Here is a 26,684-nt window from a genome sequence, read left to right on the forward strand (position 1 = left end):
AGGCTGTCCGGGGTCCCAGGGATGGTTCTCTCTGTGCGGCGGGTCCAGCGCAGGAGAACCCAGTGGGCATGTGCAGTCTGTGGTTCCAAAGCCCTGATCTTCACAGCTGCCGTGGGATCCTCAGGGAGACAGACAGAGGACGACATACCGCAGCATCAAGGACTCTCATAGGCCTGAAACCATCAAGGCCCTACCACTGGCTGGTAGGTTTGTTGGATGAAGGCCTGTCATTGGCTCTGGGCGATGTTTATATCTGGAGCACCATAGGCCTGAGGCTTGTAGTGATCAAGGGCTCTGATTGGCTTCGGGCTTCCTGAGATCTGGGCTGGGTGTTGGATTCTCATCCACACTCTTACAAATGCAGAAACACACTCAAACACACCCACACACACACATACACACACACACACACACAGCTGTGTGTTAGTTGACTGTAAATGTAAGTCCTGGTCCTATCTACTACAGTGGTTCATGTAAGGGTATAAATCATGTTCCTACAGCAGTACTAGCAAGGCTTATATAAGGACATGCTCTGTTCCCAAGCTGATAAACAGTCTCTTTGGTGGTGTGGCTTTGCCAAAACCTTCCACACTCCCCCTCCACCTACCCCAGACAGCCAGGAGACACACCATAGGAATCTGTTACCATGGCTACTGGCAACAGCTCACTATGGCTCTGGCATGTCTCTCTTTCGCGCGTTCTCTCTCTCTCTCTCTCTCTCTCTCTCTCTCTCTCTCTCTCTCTCTCTCTCTCTCTCTCTCTCTCTCACTTTCTCTCTCTCTTTCTTACTTTCCACCTCTCTCTTTCTTTCTCTGACTCTCCTGCTCGCATCTCTCGCACGCTTTCCTTCACTCGTTCACAGCTTACTTTCTTTTTCCCTTCTTCATCTCTAGTTCTCACCCCCTCCCCCTCCCTCTCCCCCGTCTCTCAGAGGTGTTTTGGTCGGGTGTATATTTCAGGGCCTGTTTTCCCTTCAGTCTCATTGGACTCATTAGTGTTCTTAGCTGAGGCCAGAAGCTTAGCGCTCGGCCCAGTGGTGGAGACAATGTGTGTGTGTGTGTGTGTGCGCATGCGTGTGATCTAAAGGGCCTCTGGCACGCAGTAATTATTGGAGCTTGAGGCTCAGGATGTTTATGTTTGATTACAGTGATCAAGCGGCCAGTTACAGAGACAGCACCTTAAAAGGTCAGCACCTTTCATGGTAAGAATATATATGACTGTGTGTGTGTGTGTGTGTGTGTGTCCATGCATGCGTGTGTTTCCTCTGGGTGGTACAGTGGCAGTAACAGATAGGAGCATGAGTGCCGGTTTAGAGGGTGTCATGTGTAAGGGTAGACATTGATTGGAGGTCATTTATAAATGATGGTGCATAATGTAGCATAACCCCTCAGATGGCCTTCTCCAGCTCAATAAAACATGAGGCCCCCAGCGAGCGACCATGAAATATTAATGTTAAACCCAAAGGATATAGGAGTCCCTTCTCACAGTTACTTACCGTACAGTGTGTGCAGTGTGTGTGTGTGTGCGTGTGTGTGTTTGACACTTGTATCAACCTAACCTAACACAGTACTACAAGCAGGCTGTGGGCCACTGCCCAGGTGAGACAGGGTCAAATCATATGCTGCAGTAGATGGGTTGTCGGCCAAGTTCTCCGCTGAAATACAGCCCCCGAGAAACACACAAAGCCATGGTCACACACACACACCCACACACACACACACACACACACACACACACACACACAGAATGGCCAATAGCACAGCTAGCGAAGCGTTAGCCTGAGACGGCCGATTTGTCTGCCTCAATTTCCTCTCTGACAGGCTTTAAATGTTCTGAGATAGAAACAACAGCTGGAACTGTTCTCTTCCGTCTCGTCACCTGGTCTGTCTTTCCCATGCCGAACCAGAGAAGAGTGACACACAGGGTGGTGTTCACCTGAAGACCAGCTGGAGGAGAAAGACTGGACACAGACCAGCCGGGTGTTTGTTAGTTTCTCCACACTCTGCTTGTCAGAATGAGATCAGACTGTAATATGGGCCATGCAGCAGGTCAGACAACATCTGCTGTCAAAACCAAATTATCTTCAGTCAACACACCTTGGACCAAACCCCGAGACCCTAAACCCTATTTTTGGAGACACCCAGCGCCCACGCGGGCAAACACACGCAGGTAAGGTGGCCGCACATACACACGCAGAGGTAAACACACGTGCTGTGTGTCTGCCCGGTTGAAAACATATACAGTGTGTCCTTTTTTCTCTCTTTCTCTCTCACTTCCTCCTTCAAACCTGTCACCATTCCGTAGTGTCTGTTCTCGGAACTGCTATCTACATCCTTGTCTCTCCATTTCTCTCTCTGTCTCTGTCTCTCTCTCTCTCTGTCTCTCTCTATCTCTCTCTCTCTCCCTCTCCCTCTCTCTCTCTCTCTCTCAGTGCAGCTGTCACTTCATTTCAGTGCTTCATCTATTTTTCATGGAGGTAAATTGCGTGGCTCCTGTGAGGTGAACTCTGCCTCCCTAATCCACAGAGATAACCTCTAATAACACACTCTGCCATTCATCAGTTCACCTCCAGCCCCTAGCTAGAGCCAGCTAGCACTACAAAATAAAAACAGGCCGATTTCTTTCTCTCCTCCTTCCCCTCTCTCCTCCTCTCTCTTCCTTTCTCTTCCTCTGCCTCCCAATCACGTTTCCACACCTTCCCAGCTGTTTTGCATCAATATGTGTGTGACACAGCATTTTGTGGATGAGGAAGTGGAATCTGTTAGACCTCACAACTCCTTTGGTGGTGAGTGATAATCATCTGCTTTGATTGCTCTGGGCACGACACACATGTTAAAGCGTAGCCACTGAGACTGGACCCGAGCTGTCTATAGGCTCACTGGGCACCAGTGTGTGTGTGTGTGAGTGTGTGTTATCCTTGTACAACCTGCCATACTTCAGATAATTACATGCACTGTACTACATGCAGGACAGTAGCTACTGTAAGTGTGAAACGATGAGAGGGAAAAAGAGTGGGAGAATGGGATGGACAGAGAGACAGATGGACGGGAAGGTAGATATTCTTCAGAGTAGTAATTAATCACCGATAGGATTGTGATCTTTAATAGCTGTCTGTTAAAAGCTAATTAGATGATGTTAGCTTTGGCAGATTTCCTATCTTTGTCCCTCTGTCATCACTCACACACACAAACACACACACACACACACACACACACACACCACACACTGATATACACGGCAACAGCACACCCACAGGCACATTCAGAGCTGAGCTTTACAATAAACAGCATTTACCAGAGGTGACACCAAACGTCTTTGTGCGTCATTCTGCATCTGCTATGCAAGCCCCAAGATAGCTGATGTGGAATGGTACAAACCTTTTACATGGTGTAGTCTTCCATCCAGCCTTAGCAACTGTAGATTCAGATACATTAATAATCATAAATCTGTTAGTCAAGCACATATATGCTTTTCCTTGTTACCTGTTAGGATCTACGGGTGTCTGCTCAAGCTCACTGGGCTGTACAACAATGCTCTTCCAGAACAGGAAGTGTAGTCTTCTAAGGTCGGTGGTATTGTATGTGATGAGGTGGTCTTTCATGAGAGATGAGAGGCTTCCTCCCAGACATTCAAAACGCTCATGCCCCATCAACAGCCGTCATTCTGAGGGTTTTCCCCCAGGCTTTCACTACACACAAATACACACATGCATACACACTCTCTCTCTCTCTCTCTCTCTCTCTCTCTCTCTCTCTCTCTCTCTCTCTCTCTCTCTCTCTCTCTCTCTCTCTCTCTCTCTCTCTCTCTTTCTCTCACACACACAGTTGCATACACAGCACACACACATTGAATGTTGATGATAGTCCTGTGTGGCCTGATGAGTGTAATTGAGAGATGGTGTTCTTCTGTTGGAGAGGAAACACTAACCACAGTGATTGGAATGAAGACTACTAGACCTAACCCAGCTATCAGTCCTAAACCTCCAGCTCGACATTTATCTCCTCCCTCCTCTGTCCTCCTCTTCGCTTCTCTTGCCCTCCTCTCTCATTCCATCCTGTCCTCCTCTCCCTCTAGTATACCCTTTTTCACTCTCTTGCTCTGTCTCTGCTTTCTTTCACTTCTCTCCCAAACTCCTTCTTTTGTTGTTTTCTCTACATTTCCATTCCTTATAAGCTCTCTCTCCCTTTGTCTCTCCTTCCGCGATGATGATGATGATGATGATGATGATGAAGATCAGCTGACAGCGCTTGTGTCATGGTGCGGGAGCCATGTTTCTGGGGTGTGTGTGGGGTGTGTGTGGGGTGGGTTTGTGGTTTGTGTGCAGTATGTGCGTCGCAGTCTCTCCTCGGGGTCCGTGTTGTGGTTGTCACGGCGATTGTCTCCGGGCTGATGCTGGTTGACGGCCATTGTCACCATCACTTTCCATCACATGCCTGTAATAGCTCACATTTCACCGTGTGTCTGTTTTTGTCTGTGTATGTGTGTGTGTGTGTGTGTGTGCGTGCATGTGCACGTGTGTACGCCTTCATGAGAGTTTTTGAAAATAATAAGTTGTTCCCAACCAACCGAGATTAGCATTCACTGACGCTTGCCTCATTGACGTCAGTTGATGCACTTCTCTCCACTCCCACTGTTACTATGAGAGAGCACAGATAGCGAGTTCACCCTCAGCAACACCAACGCTCCACTTCCTCACACGTTACACTTTAAAGTTGTAAAAGGGCAGCTGGTTTTCCGGGATGATTTCCTGCGAGAGTGCTCTGCCTGCAGATCAGACTTGCCTGCAGATGGCAATGTGTAGCACTTCTCCAGCGGAGTCTGGAACGCTGCAGACTTCGCTCATGTCTGCCTGCCTCTGGAAGGCTTCCCGTTCATCCTTGAGCTTTTAACACACTTCATAAAGTCCTCCACCGCCCCCTCACTGAGGTCAACATGCAGCTCTTGTGCGGAAGGTACGTTTTTGTCACCATGTTTTAAGATGTCTGTCATTTGAATGCGGTCGGAGTTAGGATCTTCAGGGGCAGTTCTATTAAGACATCTACTTCACGGTACGTGGAGACGATTCCAGAGCTGTAAATATCCTTGGAGCGGTGATCACTTCTGCGGCCTTCTGTCTTCTGATGTATTTATAAAACAACGGAGCTTCCGTGAATGACAGCCTGCCGTCGCTGCTGATGGACAGACCGAGGAACGAGAGAGAAAAGAGAGAATAATAGAGAAAAATTACATAAACTCTCTCTCTTGAGTGCGCTAGTTGATTCTGACACATCTGACTTTCCCCTCCAACCAAGTGAATTTGGGTCTAATCAGAGTTATACAGTTTGTCACCTTCTGGAAAAATCACTCGCAGTGAGAGAGAGAGGGAGAAAGAGAGAAAACGACAGAGAGAAATACAGAGACAAAGCAAGACAGAGAGTGAGACAAAGAGAGAGAGAGAGAGAGAGAGAGAGAGAGAGAGAGAGAGAGAGAGAGAGAATGCTGCAGAGGTTTAAGCCATATCAAATGTGAAAAGATTGGAACGTCGTGTGTGGGCAACAATCAGAGTTTTTGCAATGAGAGGCAGATACACACACACATCTAAGCCCAATAACCCGAACACATTCACTTGTAATCTAACCTTTAATTCCCAACCCCTGGCAGGTAGAAATGTAGCCTGGACATGAACATGCAGTCTGACAATAATGTTGCATGTCTGAATGAATGCAGTGGAGCTTGAGTCTCCTAGAGGACACGTCCAGACTGCGTGACTGTGCTTGTTAGGGGTGGGAATCTTTTGGTACCTCACGATTCGAATCAATTTTTGGAGTCACGAATTGATTCAAAATTGATTCTTTTTTTTTATTAAACGATTTTTTACATTTGTGAATCGATGTGAATCGCTGAAGGACTGAATCGCGATTCAAATGTGAATCGATTGTTTTCCCCCACCCCTAGTGATTATACTGGTGGACTCTCTGTTACTGTTTACATTAGATTGGCTGCTGTGAGGACTAATCACATGTCTAATTTAATCTTCCACTCTCTGTCTATCTGTCTCTTTCCTCTCTCTTTTGTCAGAACTAGGGATTGAAACATGAAAGCAACAAAAAGGTACTACAGCTAATCTTTATTCATAGGTTCAACTGAAGACATATTCCAGAAGAGGAGCTGGTTCTTCCAGGTAAGACAATCGAGTCACACACACACAATTTCTTCTTGATTTAAAGACCACACACACACATATGCTTCTCCTATTTATACATGCATCTTTGGGAGATAAGCAGCGGAAAGGTCATCTCCATCAGGACATTCGTCTTTTAATGTCACATGTTCTCTAAAGAGCATCTGTGAGCTCACCGGTTGACACCTGGTCCCCCAGATCATGCTGCCATTAGACCAGAGCAGTCGGCCCGGAGGCAAATATCGTCTAGACTATAGCAGTTGATCCCAGATGCATGTATTCACCATTTGGGTCCAGGGCAAGCATGTTCTGTTCAGTCTGTTTCTATAGTCCAAGCATGCTTGGTCTAACCTGAAAGTATCTCTCTGTGATCCTGAGTGTTTATAAGGCTTGGTCTAACCTGTATTGTCTTCTTTATTTCCAGATACGAGTACCTTTGTTACCATTGATTGGCTGCCTCCTGTCCGGTCCTGTCCTATTATGCGCTTGATTGGCTAATGTCAGAGTAAGAGCCTGTGCTAATCCCGCTCAAACGCACACACATGCATACACACTCATACAGACACCCACATGCACACACACACACACATGCACAAGCACACACACACTCACACACACACAGGTGTTTTCTTTGTGCGCCCGTCACATTGTCTGAATGTTAATTACATGCCAGAGACATCTGGGCCTTTCCGTTCATAATCCCCCTTTAATTATATGTGTCCCCACAATGACACAAGGTTTACAATGGTGATTAGCGCCATATTACATATATTGGAAAATGTGTAGATGTGTGTCTGGGGGAATGACAGTTAATGGAAAGCAAATAAGGGTGTTTGTTTGTTTTGTTATTGTTGTCGATGGTGGCGAAGTTGGTGTAGGTCGTGGTGTGTGTGCGTGTGTGTGTGCAGGATTGAAAGAGAGAGAGAGAGAGAGAGAGAGAGAGAGAGAGAGAGAGAGAGAGAGAGAGAGAGAGAGAGAGAGAGAGAGAGAGAGAGAGAAAAAAGAGAGGAGGAAGGACTCAAATAATGCATAAACACACACACACACATTGTCCTGTTTAAAGAGCCCTTAGGGAGCTCTTCTCAGTGTGTTGGGGAAACCATGAATAAAACGGCAAGTTGACCCTGACTACTATAAAGCTTCTCTTTGTGCAGCCTCACAGGCCTCTCTTTCTCCCTCCTCTCTTCCTCTTTTCTTTCCCTCTCTCTCCCTCATTCTCAGATGAAATCTTGCCTTTCTGCTTTCTTCTCCATCTCTCCATCCTGTCATGGAGGAATGGATGCTGATGATTTATTCATGAGGCCCAATGGGAAGACTCACTATGAGGTCTGCTGGCCACTGACAGGACAGTACAGTGCTGGCCCTCATACACGCGTGACCTTTCACCTCAGCAGAGACTTGACCTCTGACCCCCCAGCAGCGCTGGCCATTGGCCCCATTACAGCCCATTAATCACATGCCCTGGTTCCTTTCAAATGCAAGGCTGAACACAGTGGATGGGCGGTAGTGTGTGAGTGTGTATGTAGGTGTCTCTGTGTGTGTCTGTATCTGTGTGTGTGTGTGTGTGTATGTCTGTATCTGTGTGTGTGTCTCTGTGTGTGAGTGCGTGTGTGTGTCTGCAATGTGCAGAGCAGATTCCTGTGTCTGTGTCCCATACAGCACAATGGTGTCCTTCATCCTGTAGGAGGTTGGTAAGGAGCTGAGAGGCAGAGGGCCTGAACGCAGCCTCTGTGTGGCTCTGGCCGTCTCACGCACTAGATGGCAATCAAATGTCACACACTCACACACGCGTACACACGCACACATTCCACTCTCTGGCTGGCCGGTGGGGGAAGTCTCACTTCTGATCCTGTCAGTCCAGCTCAGACTGGGGAGAGGAGAATGTGTACACAGCATGAGCAATCTGCTCTCTATATACATTACACATCTATATATACACACACATATATATATATATATATATATATATATATATATATATATATACATATATATATATATATATATATATATATATATATATATATATATACATATATATATAGAGAGAGAGAGAGACAGAGAGAGAGAGAGAGAGAGAGAGAGAGAGAGAGAGAGAGAGAGAAATAGATATAGATATAAATATATGTCATCTATCTACATTTTCCCATTCAATTGAATGGGAATGGGAAAATGTGTCCAAACCTTTGACTGGTACTGTAAATGTTTATTGAACTCCTTTTTAACCTCTCTATGTCCCTCCAATCCCACCTCATCCCCCGTCCACACACACACTCACTCACATATAAACACACTTTACTCAGAGGAGTCTTGGTTTCCTGGAGAAAGATCTTTTTGCACTGATGCTTCCTTCCTCCCTTTTTTCTTCTCTATCTTCTTCTCTCTCCCTTTTTCCCTCCCTCCCTCCCTTTTTCCCTCCCTCCCTCCCTTTTTCCCTCCCTCCCTCCCTTTTCCCTCCCTCCCTCCCTCCCTCCCTCCCTCCCTCCCTCCTCCCTCTCTCCCTCCCTCTCTCTCTCTCTCTCTCTCTCTCTCTCTCTCTCTCTCTCTCTCTCTCTCTCTCTCTCTCTCTCTCTCTCTCTCTCTCTCTCTCTCTCTCTCTCTCTCTCTCTCTCTCTCTCTCTCTCTCTCTCTCTCACTCACTCCCTACTTGCCATCCTCCTTCTCTCTCTCCCCCTTCCCCCTCCCCCCTCCCTCCTCCCGGCCTCTCCACCAGCTGGGCTTGGCAGGTTCCCAGGGTGCCCGGCGCTCAGGGTCTTCTTGGGGTACTGCCCGACTTGCTCTTCCGCTCGGGCATGGCACCACAAGCCCGTCATGGCTTGGCACAGGCAACAAGAGGGAGTGTGTGTGTGTGTGTGTTTGTGTTTGTGCTTGTGTCCATTTATAAATGCATGTGTGTGCAGGTTCATGTGTGTGTGTGCATGCGAGCCTGGGCCTCTATACTGTATATCCTCTGGGGGGTTTATAGTGGTTTTTATTCTCCTTCTTCACCCCATCCCCTCACTTCTCGCTCTCTATAACTCCTTCGCTTTCTCTACCCCTTCTCTCTTTTTCTCTCCATCTTTCTCTCTCTTTTAACCCTTTCTTCCCTTCCATCCTCCTTATTTCTTTCTGTCTCGCACAGACTCTCTCTCTTTGATCTCTCTCCCTCTTGCAATGGAGAACTCTTTACCTTGTGTATGGTGCAATGTTTCCACCTGTCTGCTCTCCCACACACACTGACACACACTGACCTACAGCTCAGTCTGTTTTAATAAAGCATTATTATTCCATGTCATTATATCCCTATCTCTCTCCATCTCTCCCTCCCCCCCCCTCTCTCTCTCTCTCTCCTCCCTCTTTCTCCCTGGTTTCCAAATGGAACAACAGACGTCCAGGAAGCCAACAGGAGTGGAAGGGTTCTGTTTCCATTGTATGTTGAGCAATGTCCTCCGGCTTATGGTTCAGGCTTGATCCTTTTGTATTGTGAAAGTGTGTGTGTGTATGTCTACGTGTGTCTGTGTGTACTTCTGATGGGGTGCCAGAGATTCAGAGGACTGACTGAGTCTGAGGGTTGTTCTAGAAGTTTTCAGGGGTGTGGGGTGGGCAGACAGATGGGGGTTGTGGGGTTCTGAAGGGTCTCTCCTTTGATGTGCCAGTGCTTATTCTCTCTCGACATCACTCACCGCACATGAACGCAACCCAGCATAGCCTGAAGTCACACTTTGGGACGAAGATGTTTACGTGTGTGTGCGTGTGTGTGCGTGTGCGCTCTTACACGGAATGTTCACGTGTGATATGTTCCATGACTTGACAGTTTGCCTCGCTCCCTCACCTCTCACCCCCCCCACACACTCTCCCTAAGCATGGGTGAGTTATGTGTTCCATGTGTTTGCCACTGGCTCCCTTTACCTTGCTGTGCCCCCTTTAAAACATGTTTCAACCCTCAAACATGGCATTGATTAACAGCACTGGTGGAGCCGCAGGATATGAGACGCAGCAGACACATTCTCCGTGGGTCCTCACGGAACAACTAGGCTCACCCCTGTCTCCCTCCACACCACTGCTGGCCTCGGTCGAAGCTGGCTGGCTGGTTGACTGACTGGCTGGCTGGTTGGCTGAATGGTTGACTGGCTGTCTGGCTGCCGGTTGACTGGCTGGATGACTGGGTGGGTGTTTACTGATGCAGGTGGTGTGCTGTGCTGTGTTAGGGAAGTGTCAGCCTGTGACCTGAGAGGTTGGGGAGAGTGCTGTAAGAGACCGCTGGTCTCCGGGCCAGTGGGACGACAGGCCACCAAGAAACACACGCTGTTTCCTGTTGAGCAGAAATATGCTGCTGGGGCACAGCACAGTGACGAGAAGTCACTCCTGTCAGACAACAGAGAGATTATAAGCCTCAGTGACAGTGAGTGTGCAGTCTGTGAGAGAGAGACAGAGAGAGAGAGAGAGAGAGAGAGAGAGAGAGAGAGAGAGAGAGAGAGAGAGAGAGAGAGAGAGAGAGAGAGAGAGAGAGACACACTCAAACACACATAGGTTGGATTAGACTGGAATGCTTTACCGTCTGTGTGTGTGTGTCTGAGTATCATTGTGCTTGCATACCAGTATGCGCATGCACGTGTGTGTGCTAATTCACAAATACACACACACAAGCTCACGCGCACACATTGTCCCCCACCCCCCACACACGCGCACACACACAACGCCCACCCACACACACACACACACACACACATACATGCACACACATCTACATGTCAATCCTCTCCTAGTTCCACACTAATGAGGCAGGTGACAGAAAGGGTCCTAGAGATAGAACAGCATGTCAGAGGAGCTGGAGAAACCTCCTTGTGTTTGGATGACTCCCCCAGGAGAGACGCGGCAGAGCAGGGAGAGGCTGCGGAGAGAGAAGACAGGCAGGGGGGATGAGGAGAGGAGCGGAACGAGAGAAGGAGGTATAGAGGAGGAGAGGTGTATGGGGGGGGGTGGAGTGAAGTGTGGAGAGAAAGAGGGGAGGAAAGAGGGGAGGAAAAAAAAGAGGGGAGGGAAGGGAAGGGAGAGTGATGGAGAGAGGAAGCTGTTTTGTACAGAGATTTACTTGAACTGATCTTTATCTGGTGTTTTATGAGCCATACCTGCATTGCTTATGTAGGTCACAATATATCATCGACACAAATGATCTGTTTTCTCTAACTGATGAAGGGACTTGAGGCCCCACCTTGCCCTTCACCTGTCCTCCTATCTTCTCCCACATTCCACATATCCTCACCTACATAGAACTTGAATGATTAAGTTGACGTCGTTTTGATATATGTGTTTAAAGGTTCAGAGTAGGTGCATAGTAAGAAGGAACAAAGAGTACCATTCCATGTGTGAACCATGCCTGCTGTCCTGGGCTCAAGGAAGGCCATGGGCTCGGTGTGTGTTTCATTCCCTTATGTCTGTGTGTGTCCTACATGTAAGGCCCAGAGTGAGGCTCTGGGTGATCAATCAAGGAAGTTCAACTCTGGGTCTACTTGTTGTCATAAGATATGGAAGACCTGGTGTAGTAGGTCAGGGAGGATATTTGAGACTAGAGAGTCTCTTTAGGGTGTACTAGGCAAACATGGAAAAGTCCCTTAAACCTTTCAGAATCAGTAGAATTTGAGAAGCCCAGATGAAGACCAAGAGGACATGTATGTTATTAATTAAGATTCATAATAAACCAAAAGGAAGTTGTAAAAGGTCAGGGGTGGAAGTTTGTTGGGTATATAAACCCAGACAAAGGAAATCAGTTTGTTCCCCGGAACCTTCTCAATTCAACACCTACTAGCATCAAGACTTTCACCGGTTTCCGTGCTGTTTTTGAACTTTTGAAGAAGTCGATTTTAGGACTTGTAGAATATGGTCAGAAGTTGTGCACTCTAGCTCCACCTCTTCTCATGCTCTCATCCCAGTGCCTCCCCTTCTCCTTCTCCCTTCATCTCTCCAACTCTTCTGACAGACAGCGCCACTGCACACAACAGCACCGAGCCAAGCACATGAGCATACAGCAGACATGAGGGTCCACAGTATGAATAAAACAAGAGAGGAATAAATGAATGGTTTATCAAGATTGGCAAACATAAAAGAGGCTGTTGATGGGGAATGCTGGATGAGGTGTGTGCGCGTGCACGTGCACGTATTTACACGCATGTGTGTGCATGGGGTGGGGCAGATTTTTTCCACCCCTCACACTATTCACATACATTCACTGTTGATGAAGACTCACAGTCATGCTCTCTCTATCACTCAAAGCCACAAACACACAAACATACACACACGTATACAAATATTCAGCAGTCACATGAGTCTCTCTCTACAGTTATCCAGTTACAGTCTTTATTGTCACTCTCCCTCTGTGGGGTGACCATCATTGTCCCCCTGTCTATAAATATCAGAAGGCCTCTATGTTTCCACTCCTCCCTCCCCTCCCTCCATCTCTTTTCTAGGTCACCTGTTCAGGCTTTATGGAATCATTCCAGCTGAGTTTGATTCACAGTTTACTGAGGAGAACAAGGAGGACACCGGGAGAAGCCCTCACACACACACACACACACACACACACACATCGACACATACACCGACACACACAAAACCAGAAGCGCGCACACACACGTGCGTGCAAACATATGCACACACACAGATACACAGACACACATAAGCACATGCACGTAAAGTACAGTGCATTCACACAAACGCGGACACACAGACACAACACATGCACACGCACACATAAACACAGAGGAGAGGAGAGGAGAAGAGAAGAGAAGAGAAGAGAAGAGAAGAGAAGAGAAGAGAAGAGAAGAGAAGAGAGGAGAAGAGAAGAGAAGAGAAGAGAAGAGAAGAGAAGAGAAGAGAAGAGAAGAGAAGAGAAGAGAAGAGAAGAGAAGAGAAGAGAGGAGAGGAGAGGAGAGAAGGGGGAGGGGAGAGGAGAGGAGAGGAGAGGAGGAGAGAGGGGAGGGGAGAGGAGGAGAGAGGGGAGGGGAGGGGAGCATAGAGAGCAAAAGAAGGATGTGGAGAGCTAAACAGAAGAAAAAAAAAGAAATAAATTAAATGTTATTTTCTTTCAAAGGCAACCCCAAAATACGAATGTTTATTATTTTGACAAAGGTCACCCAACTTTTGTCACGAGGCTATTGGAAAGGTTATTGTACATAAAGGTTGCTGGAGACCCTTTTCAAATTAGAACTAAACCAACAGAACACCTTGTCATCTGCACACAGAATATTAATACACTCCACTCAACATAGTGTCCATACACTGGAAGAATTCAGCCAGACAATAGTGTGTGTTTAAGATGCTGTACATTCTTTATTAGGGCTGCCTCTCCAATCAAATTAAACAGGGACATTGAGGGGAGAGAGAGAGATCGAGAAGTGGCTCTTGTGCTCAGCAGAGGAAGCAGAAACAACAGAATTAACACTTCAAACAACAGGGTGTGGGTTTAAAAATAAAGCTCTATCTGCCTGGGTCAAAGTAAACACGGCCCTTGAAGTCACAGACATTTTAATGGAACATTACAATGGAAAGAATGATCGAGAGAGTGAGAAGGACAAACAGCCAGGCCCTCTAGTGAAGTGGATGTGTTTGAGAGGGGTTGATTGTCCGGTTGCTGTTTTTTCTTGATTTTGTTGTTTTGAGAGAGTGAGTGACAGAAAGAGAGAGAGAAACAAAGGGAGGGACAAAGAAAGAGAGAGAGTGTGAGATAAAGAGAGAGGGAGAGAGAGAGAGACTGTGTGAGTATGTTTCTCTCTTTTGCAGTGAAGGCAGAGTCTCACAGGATAGATCTGGCTACAGATTTTCCTTTCATGTCAGAGTGTCACTGTACGTATTAAATGTGCATCTCTTCATTCCTGCATTCAAACCTAACTGTGTGATCAGTGTCCAAAGAACAGCTTCACATGACTCTCATACTTCACTTCCTGTTCCTCTGTTTCCTATTACAGTAAGGTCAGTGTCTGCTTCCTGTAGAAATGAGGAACTCAAGTATCAACAGAGCTCCAAACTGTAATATCTTGTGACCAGTGAGCGGTTGCCTTCCAGTCCTAGCACTGCCTTAGCACAGCGCGACTTCTGGCACCTGGCTTCATGCTGTGTAGGATTTTTTTTTTTAAGAAGGGAGGTTATAGGCTGGGTTAGGGGCTGGGTTTGGGACTGTGGAAGATGAAGGCGTTTTTCCAATAGGTTGTGGGATCCAGGCCCAGGCTAGCGTCCAGACGCAGAAAGAAGATTTACGGTCTGGGCTGAGCGCTTGGACAGAAACAGGCCGGAGTCACGGCTCTCCACGTCCTCACAGAGGAAGAAAACCCAACAAGTACGTCAACAGGACTGCAGACGGAGAGAGGGAGTGAGGGAGGACGATAAAGTGATAAGGGTGGAATGGAGAAGGAGGAAATGATTAAAGGGAAGATCGGGAGAACCAAGTGGAGAGGAGTAGAGGGCTTGTTCCTGTAAACATGGTACCTGTCTACATGCAAGAGAGAGGTTTATGGTATGTGTGTGTGTGTGATTGTGTGTGTGTGTGTGTGTGTGTGCGCATGTTTGTGTGTATGCATGAATGTGTTTATGCGTGAGTGTGTGTGTGTGTGTGTGTGTGTGTGTGTGTGTGTGTGTGTGTGTGTGTGTGTGTGTGTGTGAGTGAGTGTGTGTGCGTAAGGGAAGGTGTTGTGAGGGGTGGTTTGTTTTTTGGAGTGGAGCTCTTGTTAGTGGTGACTGGGGTGGTGAATCAGGCCGTGGTCAGAATCATCATCAGCACAAAGCACCTCATGAGAGTGTCTCACCTCTCCTCCACTCACCCACTCACACTGATTAGAGAGAGGGGGAGGGAGGGAAAATGGAGGGAGAGACGCAGTGAGAGAGCTCATTGGCCGACTGAGAGAGACTTGGGCCCAGTGCTATACATACCTTACTGATTTGGCCTAATCAGATTTTTCTTTTCCCTTCTGTGGAGAGCAAACAGTTTTGATTGGGTCAGAACCGCCCAAGCCTCTCCAGCTCTACACGGCCATGCTCTTTGCAAAGCTCCGGGAGGTTCCAGAACCTTCCAGCATTCCTTCCTCTTGTCGCTTCACGCCAGAAGATTTCTCTGTTTCCTTCTCTGTTTCGATTGTACTTTTTAAGCAGCTGGAGCGATTGGCTCGGTTCCAAATTGTTCACTCCACACTTCCCTCGGGCCCTTGTACAGTGTCCTCGGGGAGCCAAATGGTGTGGAAGATAGTATGTTACAAGTATCCCTCTGGCTAGTAGGAAGGAAACTGTTTGGAACTGGGGCATGAGAAAATAATAGCTGAGTAGAGGGTAAGGGTGTAGTGAACTGAAACTGACCTGAGTCATTCTATCGTGTCTGGTCTTGTTGGGTCATTCTATCGTGTTCTATGCTATTTTCTTTGGTCTTGATCTTAAGACTGTAAGAAAACCATACACATACATCCCCCACATTGCACACAAACACACACACAAATATACAATCATAGAACAACAAATTCCAATGACAAATGGGTCACACACTTCCTGATTCTTGCTGATCTTGTTATATGCGTCCCCACATTGCATTGGCCCAGCTCCACACCGCATCACACTCTCCTCCAGTGACCCCCCCCCCCCCCCCCCGCACACTAACACCACCACGTCCAAGATTATGGTTATGAATAAAGATAATATAGAAAAATCAACATAATCATGTGCATAATCATTACGCACTCACAAGGCTCTCAGCTTGAGCTCATGTGAGATGTGACTGTATTGCATTAATCATGAGGATGTTGATCTGGTGATTAAAGCAGAAAGTGCTGTTTATTGCTTGTAATTGTATTCGTGGCGGGCTGTGCTCCGAGGAATACCTCACTCTGCATCAATATTGGATGAGCTGACAGTGGATCTGCCACTGGGACAGAGATCTTTTATGTGGAGCAGGGCTCGGGGAGTTGTTACAGATCTCAGATCTGATGATCCCTGCTCTGTAATACTTCACAGGAGAGTGCTGAGCGTCTGTGTTTGACATGTTTGTTGGATGTGTTTGTCATTTTCTTTCTGTTTTTTTTCCACTTTATTGATGAACAATCCCCTATGGACACCTCACACATGCATCCACACGCATGCATTGACACACATGCATTCACATACACATACAAACGCAATCATTTGTACAGAGATGAGCTGTATTTTCTCGAGGGGGATGGGACAACAGGAATTACGGTATTGGACTGATAGAAAGAGGGATTGGGTGAGAGATGAAGAGAGGAGTTATGGACAGACGCTGTCTTAATCTTGACTCCTGCCCATCAACAAACACAGACACAAGAACAAGAACAAGATGGAGCCTGACAAAGTCGCAATCTCTCTCTCTCTCTCTCTCTCTCTCTCTCTCTCTCTCTCTCTCTCTCTCTCTCTCTCTCTCTCTCTCTCTCCCTCTCTGTCTCTCTCTCCCTCTCTGTCTCTCTCTCTCTCTCTGTCTCTCTCTCTCTCTTCTCTCTCTCTCTCTCACACACACACACACATACTCACATTCCCACACATACACATGTTCTATCAATCTTTCTTTTTCTCATGCTGACTCCTCAACAATTCTCTCATCTTTCCTCCTCTATTTCTGAACCTCGGTCTGTCTCTCCTCCCTCTTTCGTTCTTGGTCTCTCTATTCGCATTCTCTCTCACACACGTTCCTCCCTTTTTCTCTGTCTCTGACGTTTTCAGCTATAAAACCATGCTGGTTTTAGGACCATCTTAAATGTTTAGAGGACATAAACTTCAAAAGGTTATTGCTTCCATCACAGATTCAAACTGCTTAACATCCGTGTCTGACTCACCTTGGCTGTCTTCTCTCCATCTCTTTTCCTCACTCTCTCACTCTGGACACTGAAAAATGTGCATACAGAAGTCATTATTTCTGGGGTTTGGTGGAAATATTAGGGGGTGAAACCTGACAGTTTGTCCCATCCACTTGGCCCTCCATCTGCTGTGTCTCTAATGAGAAGGTGCTCTTCAGGGAGGCTGACGCACTGTTTAAGGGAAACTCCCTGACCTGTGGAGTTTGACAGCTCCTCTCTCAGCCTCGCTGTGTCCACCAGCCGCATCCCCACCCCTCCTCCCCTCCTCCTCTGCCCTCCTCCTTTCTTCCTCCCCTCCCGTCCACCCATCATCCCCAGTGACTACTACAGCCCCTGGCACTCCCCCGCCCTTCAACCTCTCCTCACTCACGCTCCTCCCCACAGCACTCTTTTCTATCTCTCGATCTCCCTCCACCGCTCTCCCTCTCTCCCTCTCTCCTTCTTTTCCTCTCTCTGTGATCACGTGCATCTGTTTCTGATCTCATGAAAGTCTGTGATTTATTCAGCAGAGTGTGGCTGGCCTGGAAGCTCTGAACCGTCCAGTCCACAGGGAGGGAAGGAACCAGGGAGGGAGCTGTGAGGGAGGGAGGGAGGGAGGGAGGGAGGGAGGGAGGGAGGGAGGGAGGGAGGGAGGGAGGGAGGGAGGGAGGGAGGGAGGGAGGGAGGGAGGGAGGGAGGGAGGGAGGGAGGGAGGGAGAATGGAGGGAGGGAGAATGGAGGGAGGGAGGGAGGGAGGGAGAATGGAGGGAGAATGGAGGGAGGGAGGGAGGGAGGGAGAATGGAGGGAGAATGGAGGGAGAATAGAGGGAGAATGGAGGGAGAATGGAGGGCGGGATGGTGGGAAGGCTGGGGGGTGTAAGTAGAAGAGGCGAAGAGGATGGAATGGAGGTGGCCGCTGAGATTCCTCAGCAATTAGAAACAGATGACTATTCACTGCGTTGCAGTATGTGTGTGCGTGTGCGTGTGCGTGTTTGGCCAAGCTTTTCTCCAAACACATTGCAGTGACCAAAGTCCAAAGTGATACTCAAAATCTGTCTTAATAGTACTGAGCCAGATTTGTTTCTCTCTCTCTCTCTCTCTCTCTCTCTCTCTCTCTCTCTCTCTCTCTCTCTCTCTCTCTCGCCCCCTTTTGCTCTCATTCTCTCTCATCTGCTTCATCCTCATTCTTTCTCTGTTTCTCCTCTCTCTCCCTCTTTTGCTGTCACTCTCCTTCATCCCTCCATCTTTCTCATCCTCCTTCCCCCTCCCCCTCTTTCTTCCTCTGCCAGTTGTACTCTTTGCTGAGGTGACTGTGTGGGATGGATGGGCTGTTGAAGGAAGCAACCATTTTCTCGTTCCCTGGCAGTGAATTGGGTTCTGAGTAATTCCACAGGCAATTGGTTCACATTTTTGTATACTTTGTAAAACTCAACCAAATCATTTTCAACTACACCATTCATAACATATCTGTATAGATGTGTGACAGCTCAGTGTGTTGTTCAGTTCTTGGCTCCTGTCACAGCTTGAGTGAGAGTGGAAGTGTCTGGTCCTTCTCAGCGTTCTGAAGGCTCGCATGTGTGTCTTGTGGTTCCTGCTCGACCTCCAGTGAACTACCACAGTCTTGCCTGAGCAAGAACCGGATTCCTGCCGTCCATATCTACCTCTCTCTCACACCTCTGACTCACAAATGCACCGGGGTAGGTACGCACAAACACACACATACTCACACAAGCACTAGTTTGGGCATGTGACGGCTTTGTAATTTTCACTGTCTGCATTCTATGACAGTGAAATCATGACATGCGTCACATTTGTTTGCCGTGTCCAAAATGTTTCTTTGTTTCTGATGACTGAACACGCACACACAACCATACACACTGATACCTTCTCACACAAAAATGTCAGACATGCTGCTCCCCATATTTCATTGGCACCAAAACAGGTCTGGCCTGCCCTCTGACGGCCCAGCGGCACTCTGGGAGATGGAGTGTGGTCAGGGCTGTGACCTGTGGACCGTGCTAGAGCCGGGACTACACGAGTGACACCTCTCCTCTGACAGGTACATGGAAGCCAGAGGGGAATGTGGGGTGTGTGTGTGTATTGAAGGGAGTAGGGGGTTGTTATTGCAAACTCTGCTCTGGCACTGCCGACAAACACACACACACAAACACACACACACACACACACAAACACACACACACACACGATGGCTACAGCCAGAGGGAAGGCTGGTTTCTGCAGATGTCTACATTTGGAACCCCCAACACAAGACTTAATACCAAAACACACAGACAGACAGGTGCACGCACACACACACACACACACACACACACACACACACACACAGCAGGCACAACAAACACACACACAGTAATACACAGGGGACAGTTATTGGCAATGGTGGCCCCAGGGCATGAGCACACAGATGGGTACGAGATTGTTTCCTGTTTGGGAATGGGGGTGTCGACCCGCAAGGCTTTAATTGGCTGAGAGTCTTTCTGACCTCTGACCCCTTCCACAAATGACCGCTCCTCCAGACGAGAATGATAGAGAGAGAGAGAGGGAGGGAGAGAGAGAGAGAGAGAGAGAGAGAGAGAGAGAGAGAGAGAGAGAGAGAGAGAGAGAGAGAGAGAGAGAGAGAGAGAGAGAGAGAGAGAGAGAGAGAGAGAGAGAGAGAGAGAGAGAGAATCAGGACGATTGGAAAAGTAGTGTGCGGATTTCAGTGACTGATTTATGTTCCTGGCTCAGTGGGCAGGCCATCAGAAAACGGCTGCCATTTACCAAGCTATTGAAATATTGGATTTCTATGGTGTGTTCTTTAGTGTCCCTGCTGCCAGATGATAGATGTGTACCATGTCTTCTCTCCCTCTGTCTCATAAATGTCATAGTCTTCTACAGTGAGTTTACGACCCCGGCGTTTGTCATCAAGGCTTTGTTCTATTGTTTTGTTCGAGTGACACAGAGCTATCACACTCATGATGTAAGAAAACAACAAACTGTCTGGGAAGGAAGAGATGCAAAGAAGGGGAAAGATTCGGAAAAAGAAACAGGCATGAATAAGAGGGAGTGGCACGGTGAGTCAGAGACAGAGAGAGAACGAGGATTAAAACATGTCTGCAAATGAGGGCAAGAAAGATGGGATTGGGGACTGAGGGAGGGAATAAGGAGAGGAAGAAATCAGGTCCGACTGATGTGTTAGACCAGTCTGGAAAAAGGAACTTACTTCCTATAGAATGATGCTTGCTGTTTCACAATGCCACTACACCACACTCTAACCCCCAGTTTTAGCGAGGACTTGGCTGTCACAGCACTAGCATCATTAGTTATGACACGGCACTGGCCTGTAAAGACTACTGCTAAGATTTTGACCACAACCAGTGTCCTTTCCCTCTCTCTCTAAACATCAATTGTCTCTCACTGGTTGTTTCTTTGTCTCTAATTTATCTCAATACCTCCCCACCTTCCCCCTATCATTCACTCCTACCTTTAACCCCGACACCCATATTGATCTAATAACATACGCTCGACCCCCCCCCCCTCCTCCCCCTACCCCCTCACAACCCTCGGGTGATCATTAGTTATTGATCTCCGGTTCACACAATCGTTTGGTCAATGTTCTCATTGTGTTCCTCTCTGTGTGAGCTTTGCCAGCATTGGATCGATCTCCACCTAATGAGAGGGGGAGCCAAAGAGAGGGAGAAACAAGGGAGAGAGAGGGAGGGATGGAGGGAGAGAGAGAGAGAGAGAGAGAGAGAGAGAGAGAGAGAGAGAGAGAGAGAGAGAGAGAGAGACAGCATCGTTGAGAAAAATTGAGAATAATGAACGATGGTCAGTTGTTACAGTGCGGGCGTTGGGGGTGTGTGTAACTGCTCCATCTCTCCTCTCTCACACAATCTCATTCCATCACTCCTCCTGTTTGGCCCTCATTATAGAACCACTGCATTGACCCATGTTATTGACAATCTCCAGCACAGTGTCTGTCTGCCAACAGGTTGGTCCTCTGCATCCTTAGTTAGGCAAACACAGGTGCTGCATGGACAAGGCGGAAGGATACAGGGTGGTAATCTGGCCTCCGGCTGACCTGACAGGCTTGTGTAATGCTAGCTAATGATTGTGTTGCCCTTTCATCACCAAAGGGACTATGTTCACAGTCGACAAAGCTGAAATAAAACACTTGTTTTTCAGCCTGTTTTCATATCTGGTGCTGTCTGTCTATTACACACACACACACACTGCCGAATGCTTTCAGCAACCGTGTGGGTTGCATATTGATTTTTAGTGTTGAACTTGTGTCGCTCTCTCTATCCCTCTCGCCCCCACACACACATTCTGACGGAGAAGTTGATTAGAAACAGCTCTAAATATATCCCTTCTCTCCTCTCTCCCCCTCTCTTTCTCCCACTCTCTCTCCCACTCTGCCTCCATCGCTCATTCTCTAGATTTCTCTCCGTCTTCCTTTCGCCTTTTTCGCTCTCTCTTCCAGCTCTTTCTGCATTGCCTTCTGCCTTTCCTTTCTTTCTCTTGATACGCGTACCCAAACTTTGTTTCACTGTTCCAAGGAAAAACAACTGGTGCCTTTGTTCTTTTCATTAATCATATTTTCATATAATTTGTCTCATTAATAGAGAACCGTAAAATAACCAAGCAAACGACTGGTAGGTAGCGTGGTGTGCTATACTACCCAAATAAGTAGCATGGACTGTGAGGCCACATCCTGCTTCGCTTTCTATCTACCCACCAACACACATGCACACGGCCACCCCGATAGCAACCTGATACAACGGGTGTGTCACTCTCCAGGATGTTTATGACATCAGCTTGGCTCTTAATCCTTGAATCAGCTGCATCTCTCCCCATCCTCTTCACCTGGTTCACCTTCCCTTCCCACCTCCATAGGTACACAACACACACTCACACACTATCTTTGTCATCGCACTCCCTCCCTCTCTCTCATCCTTTTTCTCACCCCGTTTATCTTTATCTCTCTCATTCACACACACACATACGCGCACACACACACTCACACCTGTCCCAGCTGCATATATTGAGTATGATAGTGTTCCAGAGCATCAGCTGTGGTATGTTACAATGTGTGTTAGATAAGATGCAAATAACGATAGGCAGCTTCCACTGGGGGAGTCTGTCATTGTATCTATATTCAGCCTAGCACGGGAATCTACTAGGTAAACACTCGATAAGATACCGCACTGTACACAATCTCTACTGGCCACAATTTAGTGCATCCACCATGGCCTAGAACAAACAAGTAAACAAACGTGATCATTCGGGCGTTCTCTTGTGTATGCATGCGCTGTTTGTGTTCCATTCGCACCTGATTTAAATATATTCTGTTGGGTTTGTCTCTGCTGCATCTTGTATGGTGTGTCTGTAGCTACTGAGGATCCAGCCACTCTCTCCTTGTTTGAAAGGGGGAGGCTCATAAATGGAGCGTTTTTAGACAATGTGGATGTGGGTGTATGGCTTTAGGCATATTTGACAGGATCAAATGGCTTGCGCAGAAAAGGAAATGCTGTCGTTTATGAAATAATCCCTCTATATTTATTTCACCCACATCCACATCCGTTTCTCTCTCGTGTCTTTTTTTAATCTTCTTCCCTCAATAGATGGAGGTAAAATGGAAATCTATATTCTGTGGGTGGTTTGAAGATTTAGTCTCTCTGATTCCATTTGATTTGCACAATGAAAGAACAACAGGTATGCATACTGTATTTTTGTAGAGTGTATGAGTCTTTGTATGTGTGTGTGTGTGTGTGTGTGTGTGTGTGTGTGCGTGTGTGTGTGTGTGTGCGTGTGTGTGTGTGTGTGTGTGTGTGTGTGTGTGTGTGTGTGTGTGTGTGTGTGTGTGTGTGTGTGCGTGTGTGCGTGTGGACGTCTGGATGAATATGGACACCATGTGTGCATGTGTGTGTGTACAGTATGTGTGCATGTATGTATGTTAACAGTTGTGTATTTGCTTCCAGATTTGGACCCATAAACACCACCAGTACTCTTAGACATGAGCCAATATGTGATTATATTTATAAATAAAAAATGCATAAGCTAAACTGATTTATCTAGCACTGTGTCTGAGGATAATCGGAAGAGAGAGAAAGAGGAGAGCAAGGGAAGAGCAGAAAAGAGAGGAGAGGAGAAAAGAAGAGAGAGGGATGCTGTCAACTATGTCTCCTTCTCTCTGACTCTGAAGCAGATGTCCAATTTAGTCTATTTAAAGCATCTGTTTCCTGGCTGTACAGAGAGGAAGGCTGTAAGTCTGTATTACTGCAACATACAGTACAACACAGATTCTCTATCAACTCCTTCAAGACTGTAAATAGCCATTTTTAAATACTAATATAGGCTATATCTCATTTCACAGAGTTGCAGTTGTGTGTTATTATCCCTGTATGGCCTAGATGGATGGGTATCTATGCTGGAGCGAAACGGGCATAAACAAACCAAACGAAACAAACACAAGTGTGGCGTGAGTGTGTTGTCTGTGGCCAGGACTTTCCAGACGACAATGTTGTCACAGACAATTATGTGCTACAGACAAAATTCTAACACATTTCTCGTTTTTTTTCTTGTGGGCTCATCTGTTTGTGTCCAATGAGCAAATAGATAGTGCTGGAGTTGGCCGAATGCAGCCATACTGAGACGCAAAAGCATCTTCTGCCATTAGCAAAAGAGAGGAAAAGAAAGTTCAGTTATCAACAGGATGTGCTACCACATCCACGTGGCATCTTTTACAGGAAGTGATCTGTGACAGTGTTTTAGAGAGATTTACTCTTTTTTTCTCCTAGTCTATTGATCTTGACAAATTATATACAAACTGTAATCAATTGATAGGCATACTGGGGCTACCTAGTGCCTATTTTAGTAACGTTTAACTAAACAGTTTATTAACTGATGATTAACACCATTGAAAATCTATTAAGCTCTGGGGATCAATAAAGTGCTAATCAATGAAGTTCCACTCTACTACTAAGTGATAGACGACCAAGTAAATATTGGAAACAATACGCAATTTAGCATGGCCAAGAAAAAATTATACAACCTTTCAGTAGGCTAACATCTTTACCCTATACCACAGCGTTAACGCGTACATTGGACTCGGTCAGCGAGAAAACTATATTTAAAAGTTTTAAATAAATAGGCATGTGAAATGTGTGTTTCTATGAATAAACAATTAACACACCTCAACGTGTGGTTTGACGTTAATAGTTTTGTATGTTTGTTCAAATGATTAACAGGTCTGTGGATGGCTGAAGGGCTGAGCGCAGGCTTTTTGCAAGGGGCGGAGGGAGAGCTATGACAGTGCTTATCACACTGAGAGAAGTAGGACGAGTTGCATCGGAGCATTTGCTGTCATTCGCACACGGAGTACAGCTCTCGCCGCTTTTGTTCGAGCTATTGCACAGCGTGCTGCAAGCTAGTCAACAATGGTTTCTATCATTTCAGACCTGGACCCGCTGAAAAGCTGGAACGTGTTAAGGTAAGAGCAGTCACTTTCTAGACTCGGGTCATGTATGGGGTGTAAGCGGGCGCATTAATGAAAGGGTAAGCAGTGATGGGAGCGCTGTAGGGTGGGTCACAAGCGGCAGAAGGATATTTCCCGAAGCGGCTCGAACAGCGACCCACACATTTAGGAAACTAGGCTCAACTATTCATAATATTAGCAACATGGCTGTGCCCTCAGCACAATTCGCGCAATGACCTCCTTTTTGTTACGCTTCGTTGATAATAGAGCACTATACTTTTAGAGTTCGGTCTCCCCCTCTTTTTCTCTGTCATGTGTCTGACGTATGCACCCAAGCTCCTCTTCAGTCTTACATCTCATTAACCCTTTGGTAGCCCTCCTGTCATCGTGATACTGAGTTCCTCTTGACAACTTGTAATGTAAATTGAGCTTTAGCTTCTAGAGGATTATGACCGTCGTCATCGTCACCTCAACATTGTTCTCGCCAGACGGACTTCTGCTTGAGAATAGCATTGCTCTTCTGACAGGATCCCTGTCCACCCATGTTGTCAGTAATGAACTGCACTTGTAGAATATACAACAGAGGGCATATAGGCAAACTCATGGAATCGAAAGCGAAGTTCAGTAGGCTCAACTTCACCCTTTTTCCCATCTCTTTAGCCTTTCTGACAGTTGTTGTTAATGTGCCCATTTCATCACCTACAATTAATGTAATTAACAATGTATATTTCTCGCACAAATTAGCCATTTCAACTTTACAGATCAATACAGTTATGCATACAGTAGCCCACGTAAGTAACAGTACAGGTGAGACCAAGCGCGCTTGTGGTCCGTGCGCAGGTCCCCATCTGGCCGTATACGAGCAGCGCACTACAGAAACACTCAGGAAACTACAGACCCGCCACCAGCCCGGAATCTACATGGGCATCACAACAAACCTGGTTTCGGCATAGGCTACATTTACACCTGCGAATCAGTATTCAAACATTCGCTGTCATTTAACATTTTTGTAGGAACCCTTTGAATTTGAAATGCTGAAATTCTTGAATTTTTTAACTATTTGATAAATAAGTAATAATTCCGTACGCAGACGGATTCTCATGCTGTGGGAGCGATGTAGTTTTTTCAAATTATATTTTAATCGGAGAAAATGAGACAGCGGGAAGATTTCTGAATTATAAAATGAATGATCTACCCACTTTTATCCTATTTCTATCTCTGTTTTCATTCCAAATTTAGAATATAGGCTGGGCACAAGCTTATTTTTGTGAACTAGGCTACTTAAGGGTTGAATGGTGTCAATCTGGCCACACTACGATCTCCATAAGAACCCGAGGGCATGAAATGAGGCTTGCTACTGACCCGCACACACGCTCATAAATAGGCCGAGAGATGGAGATGATGACACAGTCTTCCTCTATTGAGGAGCTATTTCCTAACCCGCTGATCTATTTGGTCCAAGCAGGACACATCTCTGGATGAATGAACATCGACACAGGAAACCGACTCCTCTGCTCATAGCAAGAAGGGAATCTTGACTTTTCAGGAAAACATTTGTGTTTCAGGGCAGAAGATGCAGTAGGGCGCACACACGCACACGCACACGCACACACGCACGTACACATAATAAGCGGTGGGCCGGCTCAGTTTGTTCAGAGGGATGTAATCTGTTATTGAAGGACGGGATGAGAGGTAGGAGGAGGGAAAGGGAGTGATGGAAGGGTGTTTCTCTCTTTCTCTCTCTCTCTGTCTCTCTCTCTCTCTTTATTGAACCTCTGCTGCTTTAGATTATCTTCAGGAGCAGCTGTCCCTCTCCAAAGACTGAGCATCTTAATAAAGACCAGCTTACTGTTGGCCCTTCACGCTTTGTCTCTATGGAGCACACGCGCGCGCGCACACACACACATGCGTGCGCGCCTGTGCACATCGTCTCGGTAGTGTAAGATAACGAAGCATCTCGATGCTCTTCTCTACGTCTCTGATGGCTCTCTAATGAGGCACACCTCAGTCAAAGGCACATACCTTAGCACACACACACACTCACACACACGCTCACGCTCACGCTCACACACACACACACACACACACACACACTCACACACACACACGCTCACACTCACACACACACACTCACACACACACACTCCGGCGTCAAAGACCTGTATCATCCAAAACACACAATTAGCAGCATTCTCCGTGGTCCAGGCTCGAAAATAAATCTCCATTCTATAGTGTGATTGTTATTGTC

At 46.9% G+C, this 26,684-nt stretch overlaps 1 protein-coding gene across 3 annotated transcripts in view; it reads left to right on the top strand.

Moving 5' to 3' along the window:
- The first annotated feature begins 24,303 nt into the window (after positions 1–24,303).
- Positions 24,304–26,684, top strand: part of celf2 (cugbp, Elav-like family member 2) — a 106,454-nt gene continuing 104,073 nt past the window's right edge. For all 3 annotated transcript variants that reach the window (XM_084701220.1, XM_084701221.1, XM_084701222.1), the window contains exon 1: positions 24,304–24,451. In XM_084701220.1, the coding sequence (XP_084557346.1) occupies positions 24,399–24,451 (53 nt within the window). In that variant the 5' untranslated portion in view covers positions 24,304–24,398. The remainder of the gene's footprint in view (positions 24,452–26,684) is intronic.

This window comes from Hypomesus nipponensis, chromosome 7 (genome assembly GCF_054491055.1).
Source record: "Hypomesus nipponensis isolate SF chromosome 7, ASM5449105v1, whole genome shotgun sequence".
Lineage (NCBI taxonomy): Eukaryota > Metazoa > Chordata > Actinopteri > Osmeriformes > Osmeridae > Hypomesus > Hypomesus nipponensis.